Source organism: Cyanistes caeruleus, chromosome 3 (genome assembly GCF_971803275.1).
Source record: "Cyanistes caeruleus chromosome 3, bCyaCae1.hap1.1, whole genome shotgun sequence".
In the NCBI taxonomy this organism is placed as follows: domain Eukaryota; kingdom Metazoa; phylum Chordata; class Aves; order Passeriformes; family Paridae; genus Cyanistes; species Cyanistes caeruleus.
Genome location: NC_141703.1, coordinates 6,785,665 through 6,806,899, shown reverse-complemented (window position 1 = coordinate 6,806,899; position 21,235 = coordinate 6,785,665). Strand labels below are relative to the sequence as shown.

Below are 21,235 nucleotides of genomic sequence, written 5' to 3'. Positions count from 1 at the left end.
AAGCAAATGCAAAGCTATTTTACGCTGCACATGCAGAGTGCAAAAGGCCCTGGGTCTCTTCCAATGACCCCGCAAGAATGATAGGCCTCCTGCTAACACAAAGATCTGTTTGTCTGAGGCATCACACAAATCCTCTCATGGACTGAAGAGTTTCTCCTGTTCTTGTTTTCTTTAATGTTCTTGTAATACAGTTAATTTAACATATAATGACCCTTCATTCAAACCTTCTGCACATATATATTATGGTTGTTTCATCAAATGTGTCTCTGGCAGAACAGGAAACACAAATTTCCTACGTTCTCTCCCAGAGTCCTGAATGCATGTCAACAGCTTTTTGGTACTTATCACCCTTGGTCATTTCTCATCTCCCTTCAGAGCGGGAGGACCATGCCTGCTAACACATGATCTTGCCTCTGACACTGAGGAACCAGGCTGACCCCACCTGGAAGATGGAAGAGTGCTGGGACTTCTTGAAGTTCTGGGAGCTTGTCCTTGAAATCCAGCCTTGCCAAGGTTGCACGTCCCTCATGCAGCAGGGCCTGAAATCACACCACTGCCCTTACAAAATCACCTTCCAGTTAGTTATTTGCAAGGGGAAGAGCCAAACCAAGAATGGAGGGTTCATCCTACCCCCCAAACCCTGTTCAGGATAATTCCTCTTCTCTAGCAGAGCGCCCACCATCCAGGAATGGTATAATGGGATAGGAGCATTGCCAATTCTGCTGATGCATTGGCAGTCTCTCTGCTCATATCTGAGCATGTAAAAATGGGATTTTAGAGGATCATGTATCTAAATGACAACTAGTTCTTATGGTGACAGGAAGAAAACTCTTCCCAGGTTTCAAGTCACTGCCACGCCTCCACAGGGACTTCATAACTCTTACAGGAACAAGCTGGCAGGTGGGTTGTAAACCCCCATTTCTGTTTCCTTTCTCTCCTCCTCCTCAGAAGTTTCCATTTGCACTGACATTTTCCCAAACTTCTAAGCTAAGGAAAGATATCCAGAGTATATAATACTGGCCTGAAGAGCTAAAGCTTGCCAATGTTATGAGAAAGCATAAGCAAGAGATTATAATGGGAAGTGTTGGGCAATCCTGTCTTTAGTGAAGGCAAAATCCCCTGCCGGACCAGCCACCAAAATTAGTTCCAGATTTCCTTAGGTTCTTGTGACATGCACAGGGCCTGTCCCAGCACTGCTTAGAGGTCTAATGCTCTCTTTCAAATCTCTCTGCCCTCACATCCAGAGCATTATTCTGAGGAGATTTTTTCCTGAAATCTTCACGAGACAACATTGGGAAATGCTGGTTAGTGAGTAAGACCATTGTTTATCCTCCTGGTAAAACACAGCTTCCGCTAAACCAGACCCCTGCTCTCCTTAAAGATAAGCAAATGTTAGTGAAATGACTGTAAATCATAAGATTTCTGGTTAAGGCTGCAGCAAAACTCCATTTGCATCTTAACTCTGTTTTCCCTCATTTACAGTCTTCTTCAAATGTCTTCTTTGGCACTGAGAGCATTTGTCTCAACCTAAAAATGAACTTTGGAGAGGGGAGTCTGAATAAAACCTCTACAGCTGTTTTTGAGTTATCCAGGAAGAAAAAAATGCACATTTCCCAGTATAAACATCATCTTGGTTTTATTTAGGGGCTTTTTGTTGTTTTGTTTTTAAGTTCAAGGAGAGCATTTCATTTATTTAGAGTTAGACTATTTTATTTTATTTTATTTTATTTTATTTTATTTTATTTTATTTTTTTATTATCAGCACAGCACATCTGTACTTCTTCGTGAGGCAGAGGGACACAAGAGCTGCTCTGTGAGGTCAGAATAAGGGTCGGTCCAACCCTGGATCCTGTTTCTGACCATGGCTGGTAGCAGATGCTCAGAGCACAACAGAGAGGAAACAGGACCAGTGCCATGGGGCCTTTCCTGGTGTCCCTGCTCCCACAGCTCCATGATCAGCAGGATTCCTGAGTTGGAGCTGGATAGATGCTGTGGATATATACAGTATATATATCTATATCTATATCTATATCTGTATCTATCCATATATCTGTATATATCCATATATATATATATATATATATGTATATATATATATATCTGGATACATACAATACTGTTTTTGACAATCACCAACAGCCTGGTACTCTCTGAATCTGTCTAATTTGAAGCCACTCTGCCCTCTTGGCCTTAGCAGAATCTTGTGGTGAGGGCACCAGCACGAGGCAGCTACACTGTGAAATCAGCAAATCCTCACGCTCTTTTTAAACCTGGTCATGTCCTTGGGAGAGTCTTTATTCTTACATTATGAGAAATACTGAATAGGCTTTTTTCCCCTCAACAGGCCGTTTTCATAAGCTGTTTCATCACCCCTCTCGTGTAAGCTTGGTTACAGCCTCCTCATTTTAATTCTCTCTTTACCTCTGGCTCCCCTGTACCCATTTTAGGGTGATTGAAGCATGGTGTGGTTTGGGCTTATGATTCACATGACAACTTCCTCTCCTGGTAGTACCCAGTACTTAATTTGACTATTTTCTCTTTTGGTTGCTGAGTATCAGGACTCTACTTTCAGAGAATTTTCCATCAATATTCCAAATTCTTTTCTAAAAGGCACTGCTGACTGCCAGCTGCTGGCTGAGCTGTGTTCATTTTGTCACTTTCCCCTCTATTTCATTACTTTGCTCTTCCCAGCACTGGCCTTCTACTGGCATTTGATCTCCCAGTCACTCAGCTGGGAGTGAGTGAGATCCTCCTGCAATTCTTTGCTGTTGGCAGTTCTGAAGAGCTCTGCAGCATCCACAAATGTGATTAACTCGCTGCTGATCCCACCTTACAGACATTTGACTAACTCATTGGAGGGTAGCACACGCATCTACACTGTTTTCTAGACTGGAGGAGCTCCATGAGAGAACTTCAGCCCTTTTTCATCCTGTTTGGCTCCCCAATGTGCCATTTTTGGAAAACTGGATGTGCTTTATCACTGATGCCTTGCTGAGGCACATCCTCACTGACCTCTGCAAAGCCTGCCAACAGATTTGAAAAGCCTGGATCTCCCCAATAAAAGCAACATTTACTTCTTCCCAGCATCTCTCTCATGCACACAGGACCCATCCATGTCTGCCAGCTCTAACACATGATAGAATTGTCAATTCCCTAGCTAGTATAGAAGGTCAGCAGATCAGTCTGCAGTTCTTAGGTTCTTGAATGATTTCTAGTTATAGTTATTATATCTGGAATAAAATGTTAAAATGTGAGGTTTGATTAATAATTAAAAGGACAACAAATATTCCCTGCAGGCAAGTTTAGTTATCTGTGCTAATTTTCCTGTTAAAACTGCAGTTTCTTCCATGAACTGGGCTAAAGTATATCCACAGTTAAAATACTTAGAACATTTTCCTTTTTGCTTGAATAAAGCATTGATTTCCAAAAACACATGGAAAACTTTCCCCTGTAAACTCCAATTTTGTATTGACAATTTTCACTCCTGTCATCTCTCATGGGTCAAGCACAACACAAGACACCAAGTGAACATGCAGACATTGTCACATTGTGTGGCATCTGCAGTTAATGCTGTGATCTGAGTTCATAATTAGAGATCTCCTACACTGGGAAATGCACTAGTGCTGTCTTGGCTCAAAAATTTCGGATATATTCGTGCAGTGGTCGATGCCCCAAGCTTGTCAGTGTCCAAGGGACATTTGGACAATGCCTGATTTAACTTTTGGTCAGCCCTGAGGTGGTCAGGCAGTTGGTCTAAAGGATCTTTGTAGGTACCTTGCAACTGAAATTATTCCAATCTGGTCTAGTCTAGTCTAGCCTAAATCAGACCTTTTCCTGTGCACACTCAGTTCCTGGAATAATTGTGCATATTTATTGATATTTTTAGCATATTTTCCTTCAGCCTCATTATTCCTAGTTTTGCAAACCAGAAATTTGCATACTTCTACAATGTAGTCAGATGTATAGCATTGGGTAAAAATATGGAAGTATGTATTTGAGGTGTCTGTGTGTCCTGTACAATTGTGTGAGTATGCAAAATACTCCATGAGCATTCATGCAGACATTGGACAGGATAAATGTACAAACAAATGCATATGTACAGGAGTTGTGATTTGGCTGGGTTTTTTTCCTGAAAACTGCTAAATAAAACCCAAATATGTAAAAGTTACCTACAGCAGCGAAGGCATCAAGTATTAATTCATGAACACAACTGCAAATATGAGAGCAATGCCTGTGAAATTAATGCAACCTACCAGCTGCCTTAAAAATAGGCTCCCACTTAAATATTTTGCCCACCCAGGGCTTCAGTGAGTACTGTGGTACCACCCAGGTAAATAAAAGCAGATTAATGGAGGAAGTGTAGGTGCTTTCCCCTCGCTCCCTCAAAACTGGCAGCAGCACTGCACTGTGCAGTCCCACAAGATAACACATCAGGGCTGTGCAGCTTTGCCTCCAGCTCTGAGTCAGTTCAGGCCTCTGTTTGTCTCTGGGTAATGTTAAATTTAGGGCCTGAGTTTGAGGTTACTCTTCTTCACTTCTCAGCTCTCCCAGCTGCAATATATCACTGGCAGGCCACTACCCCAACCCATGGGGGGGTGTCCCATGTGACACACACTAATTTATAAATGAGAATGATATCTGAATGCATCACTTTTCAGTGAAGAAAAACAAACCTTATGGACTCTTTTAAGGCTGTGATAAATTAGAATGTGCATGATACAAATATTTATCTTGCACCCTTATTACAAGTATTTCCTTTTTGCTGGTTAATTTAATTAAGAGGTGTCCCTTTGGATTAAAACTTTGTAAGATGGATATATTTTTCTCCAAGCCATAATTCATTTTGAATGAAGAGAGGAAAACTCATAGCTCCTGAACTTACTAATAATGATCTGAATTAAAATACATTCCTGGCTTCCTTGAACACTTATGCATGTTACAGAATAGCTGGGAGGAGAAACAGGAGGGATTATTTTTGTTTTTCTGAGGAGGACCTGATCCCAGAAACACTGTTGAACACGTATGATGAGGAGTTAGTCACAATGATTTCTTTGGCAAGGGAGAAAGAAGCAGAAACAAAAACAACAGTGACCCAACTTTCCATCAAAGGGGGGGTGAGGGATGAGAGAGCTGGTATGGGATCATTCTTCTCTCCCAAAGCCCAGGATCACACCTCACTCCAAAAAAGCCTCCCTGGCTTGGCAGCCTGTAGCTGTGCAGGATACCAAGGACAGGAGCAGGAGAAGTGGTCAAGCCTGCCAAGAGCAGCACATGGCCCAGAGTTCATCACCCTCCTGGGAGATGTGGGGGCCTTCCTTGTGTCCCCTCTCTGCACATCATCACCTAGCACAGGACACTGGGCCCCCAGGGAAGACAGAACCCACAGAAGAGCCCAGATGGTTCAGCTGGCAAGTCCTGGGGAAGAGCATCCAGCCTCTGACAACATTACCTGAGCCCCAAAAGGAAACCTTTCCAAAAGGAAAAAGGTAAAATTAAGACACTGGAGAAGGAGTTGTTTTGGGCTTCAGAGGTCAGGATTTTGTCTTGGGTTGCTGTGCTGATCTCAGACGTGCCTCATCTCACAGCTTGGGACCCCTTCCTGACTTTTGTTGGATGTACTTCCAGGGCAGTACCTGTGGATCACAACCAAACTCCTGCTGTGTCTGTGCAGAGACGAGGCTGGGGAGCAACTTCACTGACAAACAGGCATTGCAGAGGGGTAACAACAAAAGTGTAGCTGATTTTTTTCCAAAATCTCTGCTTTGCCTCAGCTCACAAAGCAATTCCTAGAACTGTCCATCAGAAAATTAGCCCCCAGCTCAGTCACCACAGAGGGATGAGTGATTTGGTGCCTGATTATTTCTTAGAGGTAGAGTTTAGACACAGACAAATGTTTGGGAGATGCACCTATTTTGAGAGGCCTCTTCTTCCACAAAGATTTGTGTTTACAACATTCTCCACCACCTCTGGGGCATCTGATGAGGGGTGATTTTAATAACACTCAAAGTAGAATCAGTGAAAAAGGCTTGTCATTTCCTTTCCTCTTTAAAGGATAATTTTCTGATCAGTTTTGGGCATTGTGTCAATAAATCCTGTCACATTTCCTTTCATTGCAGTGCCCACCAATACAGTGTTGGCAGACTCATTAGCAAGACAAGGGGCATCACTGTCAGAGGAAAAGGCTACTGAAATGTGAATACAAAGTCTAGCCAAGCATCTCACTCATATAAGCTTGAACTTGACTCATTGCTGCAGGGATAATTGGAGGGGTTTCTCAACACATTATTCAAATTCATGTTGAAGCTGCTTTGCTTCCCACACCCCTCCAGCACCTGCAGAAACCTCTCTGCTGACCCTGAGACCCTTGGTGAGATTCAGGCCAGAGTGTTTGGTGAATGCCAGCTCTTACATCAGTGACTGGCACCCCTTCATGGCTCCCACGTCCCACTTTTAAAAGAATAATTACAGCAATGCTGTGAGTTGAATGACAAAACTCAAAGAAAAATGAACTTGAAGATGTTTCCCTAGCAACTGTGTGCAGCAGCGTTTCCACCAGGCCAACATTACAGCATCACACTCACAAACTTAAAAAAAACCAGACTGAAATCTTTACCACTTGAATGGCAAATGCAGCCTAGCAGAAACCAAGCCTTCCTTGGTCACACCAGCCAGTGCTCAACTCATAATGTGGCTTTCAAGTTATATTGAAAACTACTCTGGATGAGGAACAGCAACAGCTGTGAACAAATGTTCAAGGAGCATAGCAACCTCATGGAAATTAAAAAAAACAAAAAAACAAACCCAACTTAATTTCAGTATTATTAGAATAACTGTTGATTGTCTCTTTCACTTTCCATTCCTGATCCTTCTCACCACTGCATCAGTGCAATTCCAGCACATACTGTCTAATGACTCACCTTTGGCCATCTGATTTTCTTGAAGCAGTGGCTGTGAGTTCCCAGAGGGTGATCCAAGGCTTACTCACCCAATTCATCTCTGTGCAGCCAGTCCTTCCCAGTCCTTCTTGCTCATCCTAAAACCGACTCTTGGAAACAACACATCCTGTTGCAACCCACCCTTGCTTTCCTGGCAGACTCAGAGGTCCCCATTTCCCCTGCATCACCCATAGCTGACACAGTGAGTGATGCAAGCAGGAGGGGGAAGAGGTAACAATCCCATTACTATCCTAACAAACCCATCTCTCTTCTGCTTGCCACCATCATTTTAAAAGACATAGTCCAGAACAAGGCAAACATTTTATGCTGAATCCTGCATTATTACCCTTCACAAAGACAGTGACCATTTCACTCAAGGATGGTTTGAATACTTAGGCACACCGATGAGAGGCTGCTATGATATCATACTTTAAATCTATTGGCAATGGTACATGATTTATTAGTTATACTCTTGAGATTATACCGTATCATCCTGAAAATAATTTTTGCCCACCTGTGCTGAAAATCTCCTGCTCCATCAAATTGGGGTCCAGCTTTTGGACCTTAAACATTCTGAAAATGCTCCCCAGAGATGGCCAACTGATTGCTTTCTACAGTTGATGCATGCTCAGCATCACTAACATGTATTAAATTAGCAATATTAAATAAAAAAAAATGTCTCTTGCATTGTGATTTATAGCTTACCTCCTGCAAGAGGAGAGGCCTTTGGCACACTGAGCCAGAGATGCCTCAAATGCCACCAGTGGTTCAATTTTATAAAAAGTATTTGAGGAGAGGGAAGTGTTCATCAGCATCCACACATCAGTGGTGCAGCTTTTCCCCGTTTGCTGTGTGTAAATGCTCACGCCATTCGTGCTTTCCAGAGCTCTCCAGGTGGCACCAGTGCCACGTACCAGGAAAAGCTCAGCCTGGGGCTCTGCAGGGCAGGGCTCAACAGGCTCAGAGTACCTGAAAGCCTCAGCAGATGAAGCAGGAGGAGGATTGTGCACTCACCCTTACCCCCAGAAAAGGCAGAGCTGCCTCCTACTCAGGGAAAGGTTTGTTCCACTGAGAGGAGCAACCCAGGATAAAAAGAAAGATCAAAAAGCTGAAGCCTCTTCTTGGCAAGGCAATCCTACAGCTGTGGGCTTGCTTTGGGAAAACAGCCCCCCATGGGCTCCTGAGCTGCACACAGGGACCTGAGCAGCCCACGAGACCCACAGCACCTGCACACTTCAAAGGACAAGCTTCTAACACTGCTCCTGTGTGGGTTTTCAGAGGACAGCTTGGAGCTGGAGAAATTCCTGGCCCAGTTATGGCTCAGGCCTTTACATCCTTTGGGCTGAGCACTAGTTTGGTTGTGCATCTGTCACAAACCCCCAATATCTGTAACACTGGATTTTGAGGTGGGATATGCTGACTCAGACCTGGAATCTGGAACCTGCTGCAGCAGAAGCATGTGGGCTATCCTGAGACAAGTCAGGGATTTTGTGTGCAAGGAATGCAGAAAAGCAATTGCCCTTTCCCAGAAAGCAAAGACAAACCCTGTTCCCACAGGAAACCCGATTTCCCCGTTTCACAGAAATCAATGGTGGAACTGTTGGGGCCTCAGGAGAGACAGCTCAGGTCTTTCATGATTGTTTGCCTTCAAAAAGGAATTCTGCTTCTTAGAATGCTGAGCCTTTCTAATTCACATATTTGATTTGCTTCGGGTTTTGTGTTGTCTTCATTCCGTGCCTGACAACAGGGAGTCAAAAGGGGCCAGCAGGGAGTCAAAAGGGGCCAACAGGGAGTCAAAAGTGGCATCTCCGAACCTGCTGCGAAGCCCTGAAACTTTACTGGAGAGTGCAAAGTGAGGGGTGAGAGGAAGTGGCAGGCACATTCCCGATGGAGATCCCCCTCTGTCTGACACCATTGTTACGGAAACTTGAAACGTCGGAAAGGCCAGTGAAATGGAAATGCCGGGAAGCCTAAGAGAGACCATTTGCTCTCTCCTTGCCAGGCTTCTGCAGAACAAAATGTCTGAGTTTGTGCCTTGAGCTTTCCCGGGGTCCTGAAAGCCAAACTCCCTCGTAGGCGTAAAGGTCAGGAATCCAGCAGCAGCGAGGTGATAGACATGAATCCCAGCAGTCGCTTGAGATGCTTACTCTGGAAACAAACTCTCACAACAAAAGTGGCAAGAACAGGAGACCTGATGCAATGGCAAAACAGATGAAAACCGTGTGTTCCATCCCAGGGTGAGTTACCTACAGGGAGTGCGGGAGCAGTGGCTCTGTGTGTTCCTCCAGCTTTTCACAACCACTTGAACCCAGATGGCGAGTGAGGAAAAAAAAAACTTCCTGCATTTTGATGAACTTGTGCAATATGATTTTAACAACACAGGAAGAAATGTCCTTCAGCAGCAAAGCAAGACACCAGATAGAGGTGGTTCCTGGCACAAGGATTTGCTAAGCAAAACAGTGCTTCACCACGCTGCAAAATGAAGTTCTTTTGGACAAAGAAAAGTGTTGAGTTTTTATTGAAAATAGTTAAATTACTCATTACCCACAGTCCCAAATAGAAAGTGGCTTGAGCTACAAAAACTCTGCTTGTATTAATGTCCTGGCTAGCAGATGCACTTCCCTAAAATTCATTTAGATGTCAAAAAAAAAAAATGCGAGCAGCAGAGATCTTCAAAAACTGTGGACTCTAGACACTTCAGTGAGGATTTTCCTTTAAAACAGTACTAAATGTAATAACAATAATAATAGAAAAGTACACTGAAACCCAACTCTAGAGAAGATTTTGTTCCTTTTCCTCCCAAGGGAGAGGCAGGGTGAGGATACCACTAGGCTTTCACATCCAACCCCTTCATGTGAATGATTTCCAACGGGAGCTCCTGTCCTTGCCTGCAGACAAAAGCAGAATGGATCACTGTTGCCAGACCACCTGGGACATGGGGAGGAGAGGAAATTTCCAGATGGGTTTTAAAACAATACATTTATATTTATACAGCCAAAATAAATGTTGTTTTTTTTTTTCTGCGATAGCATTTCCCTTTGCTCTATCCAGACCACCAAGAGAAGGGGGAGGTACAGAACTTCTATTGCATTAATAGTCCTGGTGTTTACAGTTTGGGCTTTTATGAACTTGTGGGAGCTGTTTATTGAGTCATAAACTCTACTAATGGGAATATTATCTCTAAATTATAAAAGTACTATAGTATTTGAGTTAGTTAAAAGAAAGGTTTAAAACAGTTACACACTTACAGTTTATCTCAATTTCCAACATGATCCCATAATGGAAATTTAATTGCTAATTGCTAGCTTATATTGTAGAAGAACTGCAATAACAACACACAATATATAGCCTATAAACATGTCCAGACAGTTCTATATCACCTCCTCTCACTGCTACCTTCTTATATGGTTTTGGGGGGGAAGGGGTTGGAGGGGGTGGTTTTACAATGATTTAATTCCTAAATGTCTCAAATTAGGGATTCTTTGTTAGGAAAGTATTTCCAGCAGTGCTGTGTGTGACAGGTTATAGCAAACTGCCTGCACACACTCAGGTGGCTTCGAACAAATAGGACAGCCTTATGCACATACTTAAATACTTTGCTAAATTAGATTGTCAGAGAGTTCTGACAAAAGAAATCGTAGTTCCATGTAAGTCAACCCAGATATTGCTGTTTACCCAGCTGGAGTGAAGTTTGAGCAAGACCCACCAGGCAGAGTCAAGCTCAAGCACAGTCAGGTCCTCCTGATAAACGCAACGCTGGATCTGCTCATCCTGAGCTCCAGATTATCCCAGGACAGAGATCCTGTGCACTTTCAACCTGGACTTCTGGTCTCATGGACTTGTGATCTCATGGTCTCGTGGACTCTGCCCATTCCACCAAGCTCAGCCCAGACTATCCACAGCTGGCTCATCCTACACATCAGCCACAACCTGCCCATGGGTGGGGAGCAGCCAAGGTCACCCTGCTTGGCCTCAGAGCTCCTCTCACGATGCCAGTGGACCTCAAGGTTGGGACTCCTCTCCCCCAGCAGCAGTGTGAACATCTACATTTAGCTGGTTTCCAACCCCCTCAGTCGGTGCAGAGGGATGGGCAGGGGTATCAGGCATCCTCTAAATATTCCTGTGGGCTGGTCACCCCCTAGGGGTGCTGATCACCCTTCCATCAGCAGTATGGGATCCAGAGAGCAAGTGCATGTGCAGACACCTGCACTGTGACACCTGAGAGCAGGGGATTTGAGTATCACCCAGAGACATTCTAGTCTGGAGGTGGCCTTGTCCCACCTGCAGCATGGCAGCTCTGCAAAGGGTCTTCCTCTTGTCTTCCAAGGCAATGCCATCCTGACAGGTTTGCTTTGGAAGTGGGAGCTCTCTCGAGTGCTGTCAGGTGATACAGTGAATTTTGTGCTGTTACAGATCATCCCACCATGCTGCTTGCCAGGGATCTGCATCAGATTTCGGGCAGGTTTGTGAATCAGCTCCTTTACTTCTCTTTGTTTGTGGCTCTAAATATGAAACTATCCTGATGAAAAAGGAGAGCAGAGAGGACAGATGGCTGAGGTGAAGGGCAGACGAGGATAGCTGGTTTGTTTGTGTGTAATACATACCAGAAGAAACTTCCAGATGATTCAGAAATGACCAGAGAAATATTCAGAGGAAGAGTTCATTTAATGAATCCATGACCTTAATATATTATAGCTATACTAACTTCCTAATCTTGGTTATGCTTCCTGCTTTTAAACTTTACACTGGAAACTGGAAGGGACATGGACCTTTCCCCACAACTCTCTCTGGCTTCATTGCCCAAATCAGGAGTGCTGCTTTTGACTGGGTCTGAGTCACTCCCCCAAACAAACTACAAGAAGAAATTGATGTAGAGTAAACTGTGACTAAAATTTCTTCTTTCCAGCTAGTTTTCTCTCAAATGTTATCTATACTGCCCTCTAAAACCTAAAAATCATTTCAAAAATCTGACTGAGCTCAGATTGTGGTACTTTTTCCCTCCTGATATTGTAAATTCTTCACAAACAAGCCACTATTCTGTCTTTCTCATCGTACTGCAGCTTCATGGTTAAACAGCCTTGAAGAGGAAGAAATTCTGCAAGTGAACATGCAGTTCAGTTGCTGAGGGTACAGGACATTATTGCTTAAAAAACTAATGTTTCCCTCCATGACACCAAATCACAAAATGTTAAAAACTGGAAAATTCTTCTATTACTTGCACGTCTCAAACCACAGGAACACTTAGAAGGGCCCAGCAAGGACACACCTGGTGAATTACTGCTGATGATACATGGACTGCTGCTCTCTGAATGCAGTCAAGTGACTGAAAACATCCAATATTTTGGTTATTGAGGAATTAGTATCCCTGCAGCTTTCCCACTGCAAGTTTTCCTTTGAGAAGCAGCGATGTCTCCTGGGCTAAAAGGACAAAACAGAGAGAGCAGACACAGGAGACAACTGAGCCCAAACTTTTTCCATGAAGTAGGATGAACTCACACTGGCACATGAGGAACAAATGCAGGACGATTTTCATTTATACAGATGAACATCTGCCTGATGCTGATGCAAATGGCTTGACCTGGAAAAATACAGTAGCTGGCAGATGATGAAGAAAATATTTGCCTGGTGAAGAATATCCATTTTTGCCCACAGCAGATGCCCGTGGCTGCCCATGTCCAAGGGGGGCCAGGTGCAGGTGACCACCCAGGCACTCTGAGCCAACCTGTTTGCAGCCATTTCCTTGCCAGCAGCAGCAGCTATTCTAGAGAACTCGGAGCCTCTTCTTCCCAAATGCCAGGCTGAGGAAGCAAACATTAACACTGAGCACGCAGCAGAGCCCAGCCGAGGGACGGGGAGCCGGGGCTGTAACGTGAATCCCTCCGCCCTGCCGGGCCAGCGCAGACACTTGTGGAAAGGAGATACCCTTGGCTGCCCTGCAGAGATCCAGAGCTGAGATTAATGGCAACTGTGGGGGCTGCCTTCCCCTCTGTGCCATGCGTGCTTTAAAGCCGTGGCCTCCTGCCATCTTGAAACATAACCCTGTGGTATTGTCTTCATTCAGGCCCCTCATCAGCAATGTGAAAAGAGAGAAGAAGCTGGTGGCAGGATTAGAGGAGAGGTTGAAATATTCTGGGCAGCATATGCTGTAAGTCACATTATACAAAGAGGATTATTGGGCTGCTCATTGGCCAGAGCTTTCCATTCTGGAAGCCCTGCTGCTTGTAAGAGAGAAAACCTGGTGAAAACTGCCTATAGCATGTCCGACCACAGCATATGACACACTGCTCACAGTGACAAGCAATGAAAATATTTTTGAGGCCCTGTCTGCCCTCTCCTAGGAGATTGTTTTAGGTTTGTCAGCGTTATGCAAAATGCATGGGAAAAAGGGAAAACCAGAAGTGAGACTAATAATTCAGAATGGTATTATAAACCTCCTAAAATTACCATTATCAGATGAACCCATCTCAACCTTAAAACTGAACACATCAGTCTTGGGGAGCAGTTTGAGACCCTCATTGTTTTAGAAATGAGAAACCACCTTTTGTTGTCCAGGTTTAATTTATTCATGGCAAATTATACCCATTTTTTCCTTAAGACACCAATGTTCTTACCTGAACCAGATAATTTTCCTCACCTGGAAACAATGTATTTACAGAGAGAAAGGATATTCATTCAATCTGAGTTTTTATTTTATTACACTAAATAAGTCATGCTCTTTCAGTCACCTTTCTTATCTCCATTGTCTTGGTCACCTTTCCTGCTCTTCTCTGCACTGATTCCAGTTTGCAGTCTCCTTTCTTGACAATGACCAGACAAGACCAGACCATGACTGAATAGACCTATGCACATGGTTTCACATGAAATTAAAAAATATTATATTTCTTGAACTAATTTTTTTTATTTAAGAATGCTTCTTTTGTCTCATACACATAATGAGAAACAAACTAAAGTGAATTGATCTTTTCTAGAAGCTACTTGAGAGGTTCTCAATGTTCAGAGTTCCCTTTTCTTGGAAGCTCTCAGCTGTACAAGATTTCCACAACTGAAATAAATCCTTCTGTAAATTGCATTAATTTAGTACCAATCCCAGTCTTGGTGGCATGTTGTAAAAATATCCAGCTTTCACCAAACTGGCTTCAAACACAAATTGCTGGTTTTTATCCTGACACTGTCCCTGTGGTCAGATATTTCTTGTCATATAAGGAACCATTTTCCTCTTTTGGATCAAAAATCAATTCATGGTCTTGTCTACAACTTGGAGCACTTTACGTTTTAGCCTTTTTAATTTTGAGCTCTGGACACAGACATTCCTTGCCCATTTTATTGCTACCCCTCCTCAGCAGCAGCAACATAATTATGCCTTGTCTCAAGACCTTTCTCACTGCAATAAAGGGCAAAGAGCTTTCAAATGCTTCATATTTTGCCATATGGTACAAATAATAAGAATTTAATTTACATTACCATGCAAAAGTGTAGGAAGGTATTTCTATATAGAATCATAATTGAAAGGGGGATCTCCAAGTTTCCAAAAAATTACTATTGTCTTTCCCTCAGTTTGGGGATTTAGATACATTGAATTCTCATCTTTCTAAATCAAACAATTCCTCCCCAAAATTGTAATTTCAGATTAAAGAAAAAACAGGTTTCTAAGTCTTCCCAGGCACCAGAAGAGGTGCACTGGCTCACACCTCTTCCCCTTCGCCAGTGGAATCTTGTGGATGAAACAGCTCCACCTTCACATCAGCTCTTCCATTCTTCAGAGTGGGGGAATTACTCCTCTCACAAAAGCACAGAGTAAATCCAGATCTAATCATGGCTTTGAGCTGGCATAAGCTTAAAAAGATACAAAAATGCTAACAGGAACTCCATTAAACCATGGAGAAAGAGAAGGGCATCCATGAATTTTCAAAGGCCTAGTTCTGCTACAAGAACGTTGCACACTGAAATTGCACTGAAAACCCTTCTCTTCAGAAATGTCCCAACCAAGTAAAGCTGGGTGGGACTAACCTGAGTCACATCTAAAACAAAAAGCAAGAACTGACAGCTTCTGTGCCGTGCCTGCAAAACATTTGCTTCCACTTTGGAAGGCTATAATTATCTCTGATACCAGAGCAGCTTTATAGTGTGCAAAAACCTTGTGGCATTTCCTCCACAAAATAACCCACTTTGACATGAACAGCACTCGAGCATCACCACGGGGATAGAGCAAAACCACAGCTCTGAGCTGAAGAGCAAGGGAGGAAACGTGAATGGAATGGCATTATTGTGCTAACACAGTCCAACCCAATTTTAAGAGGTCATCCAACAACGTTTGTTTGCAGAACAAAGCAGGGTCAGTCAGATTTTGCACTGTTTGACTCAAAGATTTCTCAATACTTGCAAATTTTCCATGCAACCAGAGAGAGATTAGAGGATCTAGTTTTAATTGTGCCTGTGTAAGTATGACAGAGTGCTGTTGATTTAGAAAGAGTTCCAAAAACACACAAGTATACATCTCTGTTGGGGCAACTAATTAAATGCAATAAAACCTGTATTTTATTTTTTCTTATTTTACAAGAAATGTTTTCTGTATCTCTCTAAGTAATCTTCAGAGCTGAATCACCAATCTTAAATCAGTGCTTTGCACAGATGAGATTATTCTTCCTTGCCAAACAGATCATCCAGAAGAGGAGGGTATCTGATCCCAGTCACAGGAGGGGATCGTGGCAGTTGGTTCCAGATATCTGCCCTCTGAAATTAGTAACCCAGAGAATATCTTAGTATGCAATAATGAAAACAAGAATCATTACAAGATGGTCAACATAAGATTGAATGAGCTGCTTCAGTTCCTCAGACAAATCTGTGAAAAATTTGGTCTTTATACAGCACATCCTATTAAAAGATTACAACATGCACATTCTTATGAATGTTGCAATATATTTTATTTAAAATAATTTCTATCATTAACACTTTTGCAGACATTTTTAAATTAAATAATGCTAAATTTTCTTCATTAAAATCCTAATACTTCAAATTCTTGAAAGTCATCTATGTCTCAACACCAAAAAACATATACAAAATAATGAGATAAAGAAAAGGAATAAAAAACAAAGCCAGCAGAACAAGCACAACTCTGCTGCTGAAATCTATCTGTCAAATACAGGTACTGTAGCCTCAAAATACTGCTATTAATTTGTGGTAAGTCACACACAGAATGACAATTGAATTCTAAAGCTGAACATGATTTAAAACTTTTCCTGTCTCTGATTTTTTCCATTTTGTAGTTATCTCTCTTAAAATATAAAATATTTAATTATCACTTAAGCACAGAATTCATCTGTAAAAACAAAAACTACTCCCTCAACAGAGCCTAATAAACACCATGATCATCAGGACTGCTGAATAAAACATGTGGAAGGGCTTTGATTTTATCTGTACAAGATAGAAAAACTCTTCACAAAGACAAAGCAAAAATAATCAACCATGGAAAGCAGAGCAGACCAACAGCCCTGGGCCCTCATTAGACACCACCAACAGTCAGAGATGCTACAGAAGAAAGACTTGGTAAGTCAGGCAGGAGTGAGGAGTCTGAAGCACTCTCAGGAGTGCCTGAGGAATATTGGTTTAAACCATGCCATGAGTGAACTTGAATTTAAAGGAATGCTGTGTTTCTAAATGGTCTGAACGGGATCAAACACATTCTGTACAATACATTGGCCTGGCCAGAACAGCAAAACGATGTGTTGGCAGAAGGCCTTTGGATTTATCTGTTACAAAGTATTTAAAATTCAGCATAATTGCCTTATGAACCTTCTATTTTAAAATGTTCCACTCAGCACAAGATGGCAAGATCAGATTAGTCTCTGCAGTTTGTTGATACTGCATTTTTATTTACCCTAAGTAGCAGGCTGAAGATATACAAAGCTGATCCATCAGTTCTCTCTGTGCACGCCTTCCAGAGATGTGGTGTGTTATGTGCAGGTTTCTGAGGAGTTCTACAAAATGCAGAGCTATTTTCTGCATATGTGTCAGTGGAGCTTAAAGTATTTTCTGACTACCTCAGCAAGAGAACAGATCATTTGATATGTGACAGTGATATTTGTGGGGGAAGCAGTACTCATTGTCCATGGATAAATACACCTGCTTCCCCTTCTCTTTTTCTTTTTTGTTCTATGAAATGTCCCAGAGATGTGATACTTACTAGACACCTCCTCATCCCTGCCTGACTTCCCTACTTCATCCTAAACTTCCCTATTAAACCTATTTAAAAAATAATTACTTTATGAAAACAAGTACAAATACACAAATATGAAAAGATGTTGTAGTGTGTGTTGGCTAAAACAGTCATGTTAAAGTTGGAGAAATTCTATTCAGCCACTGGTTTTACCTTGGGTGGCTCCTTTTCCTCCTTGAAAACACGGATTTGATTCTCTCTCCAGTTCAGTGCATGAATAAACTTTCTATAGTCTACTTGCTTTTGGTCATCTTCAAACCTGAGTAGAATATCCATAAGATGACTCAAGGTTAAAGGGAATTTTTAACAAAATTATATCATGTTATCTACAGCATACCTTTGGGATAATAATTTTTATACTACTTTATTTCCAAACACTGGCTGGAGTGAAGAAACAGTACAAAATGCCATGAACTCCTATATTATACATTGTTTTCCATATTCTTACACCTTATTATTGTCTCATAGTAGCATTCAACTTCAAGTTTTACTTCATTTCAACTATATTCATTTTAGATTTGAAGCACTGCCCAACCTTTTCCAACACTGTTATCACAGCTTTTGACAAACATAGAGTTGGGATGATCAATGTATGATTCCTTTGTGTAGAAAAGAAACAATTATACAGGAGACCTGTGCTGTAACACAACTGACCTGCTTTATTAAGACTTCTACAATCATCTCCTGAAAATAAGTAATATTTCAAAAATGCTGCTTGCACACACCTTGGGATCGATTTGAAATTGACAAACACACAGCTGACTAATGTATCAGCTAATAGCCAGATTTTAAAATCATTTGGTAACAGGTTCATGGCATTGTTCTCTATTTCTATGGATAAATAGATACACTGGTATCAGTTGTGGCTGTCCCCTAAATGCATGAAGATATATATGCTGCCAGCTAAAGTCTACAGGTACATGTGGAAAATGCTATTTTCCTCCCTCAGATTTCTAAAATCCTTACCCTGCACTAACAAGTCCCATGGGAACAGATTTATAATCCACTTCATCCTTCTGCCATTGACTTGGATGAAGCAGCTTCAGAAACAAAAGTCCTCAATTCAGCAGAACACTGAGGTGATTCAGGCCCTTGGGGACCACTGTTCTTTCAGTGTCACCAGCCAAATGTTGAAAGATACCTTTGGGCTGAAGCTTGAAAAGAGCAGCTGGAATGCTCTGCGATAAATACAGCACTGGCAGCTTCTGAAGGACACCTGCCTCACCCACCTGCAAAGGGGACCCAATTTGGGCACAAAAACATAGCCTGGAAGTGTCTGTGCCTCACTGGGGTCCGTGGAGAGACACAGACACCCAGCAAGACTCAGTATCTCTTATCTGGTGGGAGACAGCAGGTTAAACAATTCTGCCCTGCCATCTGGTGAGACAAAAACTACTGCACGGGAAACAAGCATCTCAGAAAATCATTTTGCCTTGTCCTTAATGAAATAGCAGTGCACAAAACATGGGCCTCAAAACCCTTCAGTCACTGCAGAGGGTTCTAACAAAACTTAAGCATGAAGGCACTTTAAGGGAGAATTTACAGCACAAACTTGAAAAACAATATTGGAGGAGAAATAGATCTGGTGACAAAAATAAACTGCAATAAACTGCAGCTCATCCTTTCCTTCTCCTCCCCCCACACCTTTCATTTAATAGTCATCAGGAAAGATAATAATAAAATATACTGAGAGCCATAAACAGAGATGGCAGCGATAAACTGGAATGTTAAGTACAGTGAGTTATGCTGAAGATGAAAGCAAAGTCAGAAAAGAATGCTACTGCTACCAGAATTAAATGGAGCCTGAAACACTGCCATGAGAAACCCTCCTATGACAGCCTGCTTCTTTATCATAGTTCACACGCAAGTTAACATTTCCATAAAGCCCTACTTTTGGGGAATATATCCAATATACAGGAAAACTACTATTCCCACTTCCAGTGGGTTCTTAATTTAAGGGTTTGGGGTTTTTTAGGGGTTTTTTTTGCAGGTGGCAATAGGGAAAAGAAACAAGTTTTGCATAAAATGTAATAAGACAATCAAAAAGCTTCTACCTCTTGGAAAAATAATGGCACACAGATTGGAATTTCAGAACTATCAGGAAAAATTATTTTTCCTTCTACTATTATGTAGTTGCCTTTTACTCATTGTGAAAAGTCAAAATATTAATTCTACCACCAATATGGTGAACTGTATAAGCAGGATATTTAAACAAAAAACAAGTGAAGGTGTGTAACTACCTAAAATTTCTGTTGAGGCACCAAAGTTGAGGTAGGCATTGCTTCTGCTTTTGACAAAAATTTACAAGGAGAAAAGTCCTTTGATGTGACAGCACTAGTGAGCTGACAATATGGGTCTGAAATTATCTATAACCAAGAATTTTAACATGGGCAGAGGAAATGGGATTCCTAAATCCCACAATTAAATAGCTACAGAAAGCATCTTAAAATACTACTCTAGAATAACCCAGAAAGAAAAAAAAAAAATCTACTCTTTAGATCTTTTTACTGCTGTGACTTATTGTATCAATCTACTAAAAGCACACAGTAGAGATTTGGCACAGAGCATCCACATGGACTGAGGAGATGTTATCATTTTGTGCATTATTAGGACAGAGATGTCATACATTTCAGTGGCTGGAGTTAATAATGCTGAGACAGACAGTGCTCTTCAGAAAAGGAAATTAGATTTGTCTTATCAAGAAGATGCACCAAAGATAGATTTAAACCAACCTTCTCTTCAGTTTTGCCCTGTTACTTCACCAATGCATGGGATTTTAGACTATGAAAGTCACTACTCCATCCCTATCACAGTTTGCAGAGCTTTTTATTTTCTTTATCATTACAGAAATAATCGCACATTTCTGCTTCTAAAAATACATTCATAATTATATACTCCAGATAGGTGAAAAATCTGGTCAAATCACATTATGATTATTCTTGAGGATGCTTTGGTGAGTAAAGGTTACTTACTAATAAGTTTTTCTTTCCCATCAAGAAATCTATACCCCAAAGATTTATGTGAAAGTTTAATGTATATGCAGAGTTTTAAAAATTCCTTCTTCTCAAACAACATTTATTAACAAGTTCATCTGATAATAACAGAGCAGAAGCATCTGCTGCTTTAACCTTATAGAAAAAGTTGGGATTCTTCAGCCTGTTTGATACTCTGTAACACAGTTCTATTGGGATTACACTGTCACAGGTGTACACCTAAATTGTCATAAAGTGCTCATAGTAAAGGACTTGAACCAGAAAGCACAAAAAGTGACTATTCAATAATAATGGCTACCATCTCCTTTTTTTAATTTCTATTTATACTACATTTACTCATGTCTTGAACAACCATTAACTGAACCATCAGCTCACCAACAAATTGAGTAACAGGAATAATTTGTCTGAAGAGGTTCAAATATGAATTCTAGAGAGCCTTTTAATCACAAATGGCATAGAGAGTCCCAGGCAGCAAAGGTAACAAGAAGGCAGCAGAAGAAAGATCTTGTGATCATTTCCACTGCTGCTCCTGCTACTGGACACTTACTGCAGCGGGAAAAGAGGGTTTGCTTCCTGAAAGAAAAAAGTCAGCCCTAAAAAAATCATTACAGGAGGGAACCAGCTAAAAAAATTATTACCCAGCCACAATCCTGGGAAAAAACTGAGTAGGCAGGAGTGGTCTGGCTTGGCCTGTGATTTCAGAACTGGGATGACCATGTAGATGGCCCTCTGTCATCAGGCACTGCTAGCTGAGGGACTGGAGATTCACCTTCAATAACAAGCACCCTTCAGACACCCCAGCAGTGTAGAGAAAAACTACACAGATGCTTTTAATACAAATTTAAAAAACATAATTTAAAAGACTAGGGACCTACAATTAACAACTAAATTAATGTAGAATAATCAACATGTAATGCTTGTAAACTTGTCATCCATTCTTTCTTCACTCATTTTTTTCCTTCCTTATCTGCCAGCTGTTTATAAATCCTCCAGGGAAGGAGCATTTCTTTTTAAGTCCTTGTTAGCATCAATTTAGCATTGCAGTAAATAAAAATAACAAAAAAAAACCCCTAAACTCATTACTTAAGCACTTT

General features: G+C 41.5%; 1 protein-coding gene across 6 annotated transcripts in view; it reads right to left on the bottom strand.

Annotated features, from left to right (window-relative positions):
- Positions 1–15,447: 15,447 nt before the first annotated feature.
- Positions 15,448–21,235, bottom strand: part of EFHC2 (EF-hand domain containing 2) — a 56,096-nt gene continuing 50,308 nt past the window's right edge. For all 6 annotated transcript variants that reach the window (XM_086879628.1, XM_086879624.1, XM_086879626.1 and 3 more), the window contains exons 14-15: positions 17,302–17,407; positions 15,448–15,665 (exon numbers count right to left, since the gene is read on the bottom strand). In XM_086879628.1, the coding sequence (XP_086735754.1) occupies positions 15,570–15,665; positions 17,302–17,407 (202 nt within the window). In that variant the 3' untranslated portion in view covers positions 15,448–15,569. The remainder of the gene's footprint in view (positions 15,666–17,301; positions 17,408–21,235) is intronic.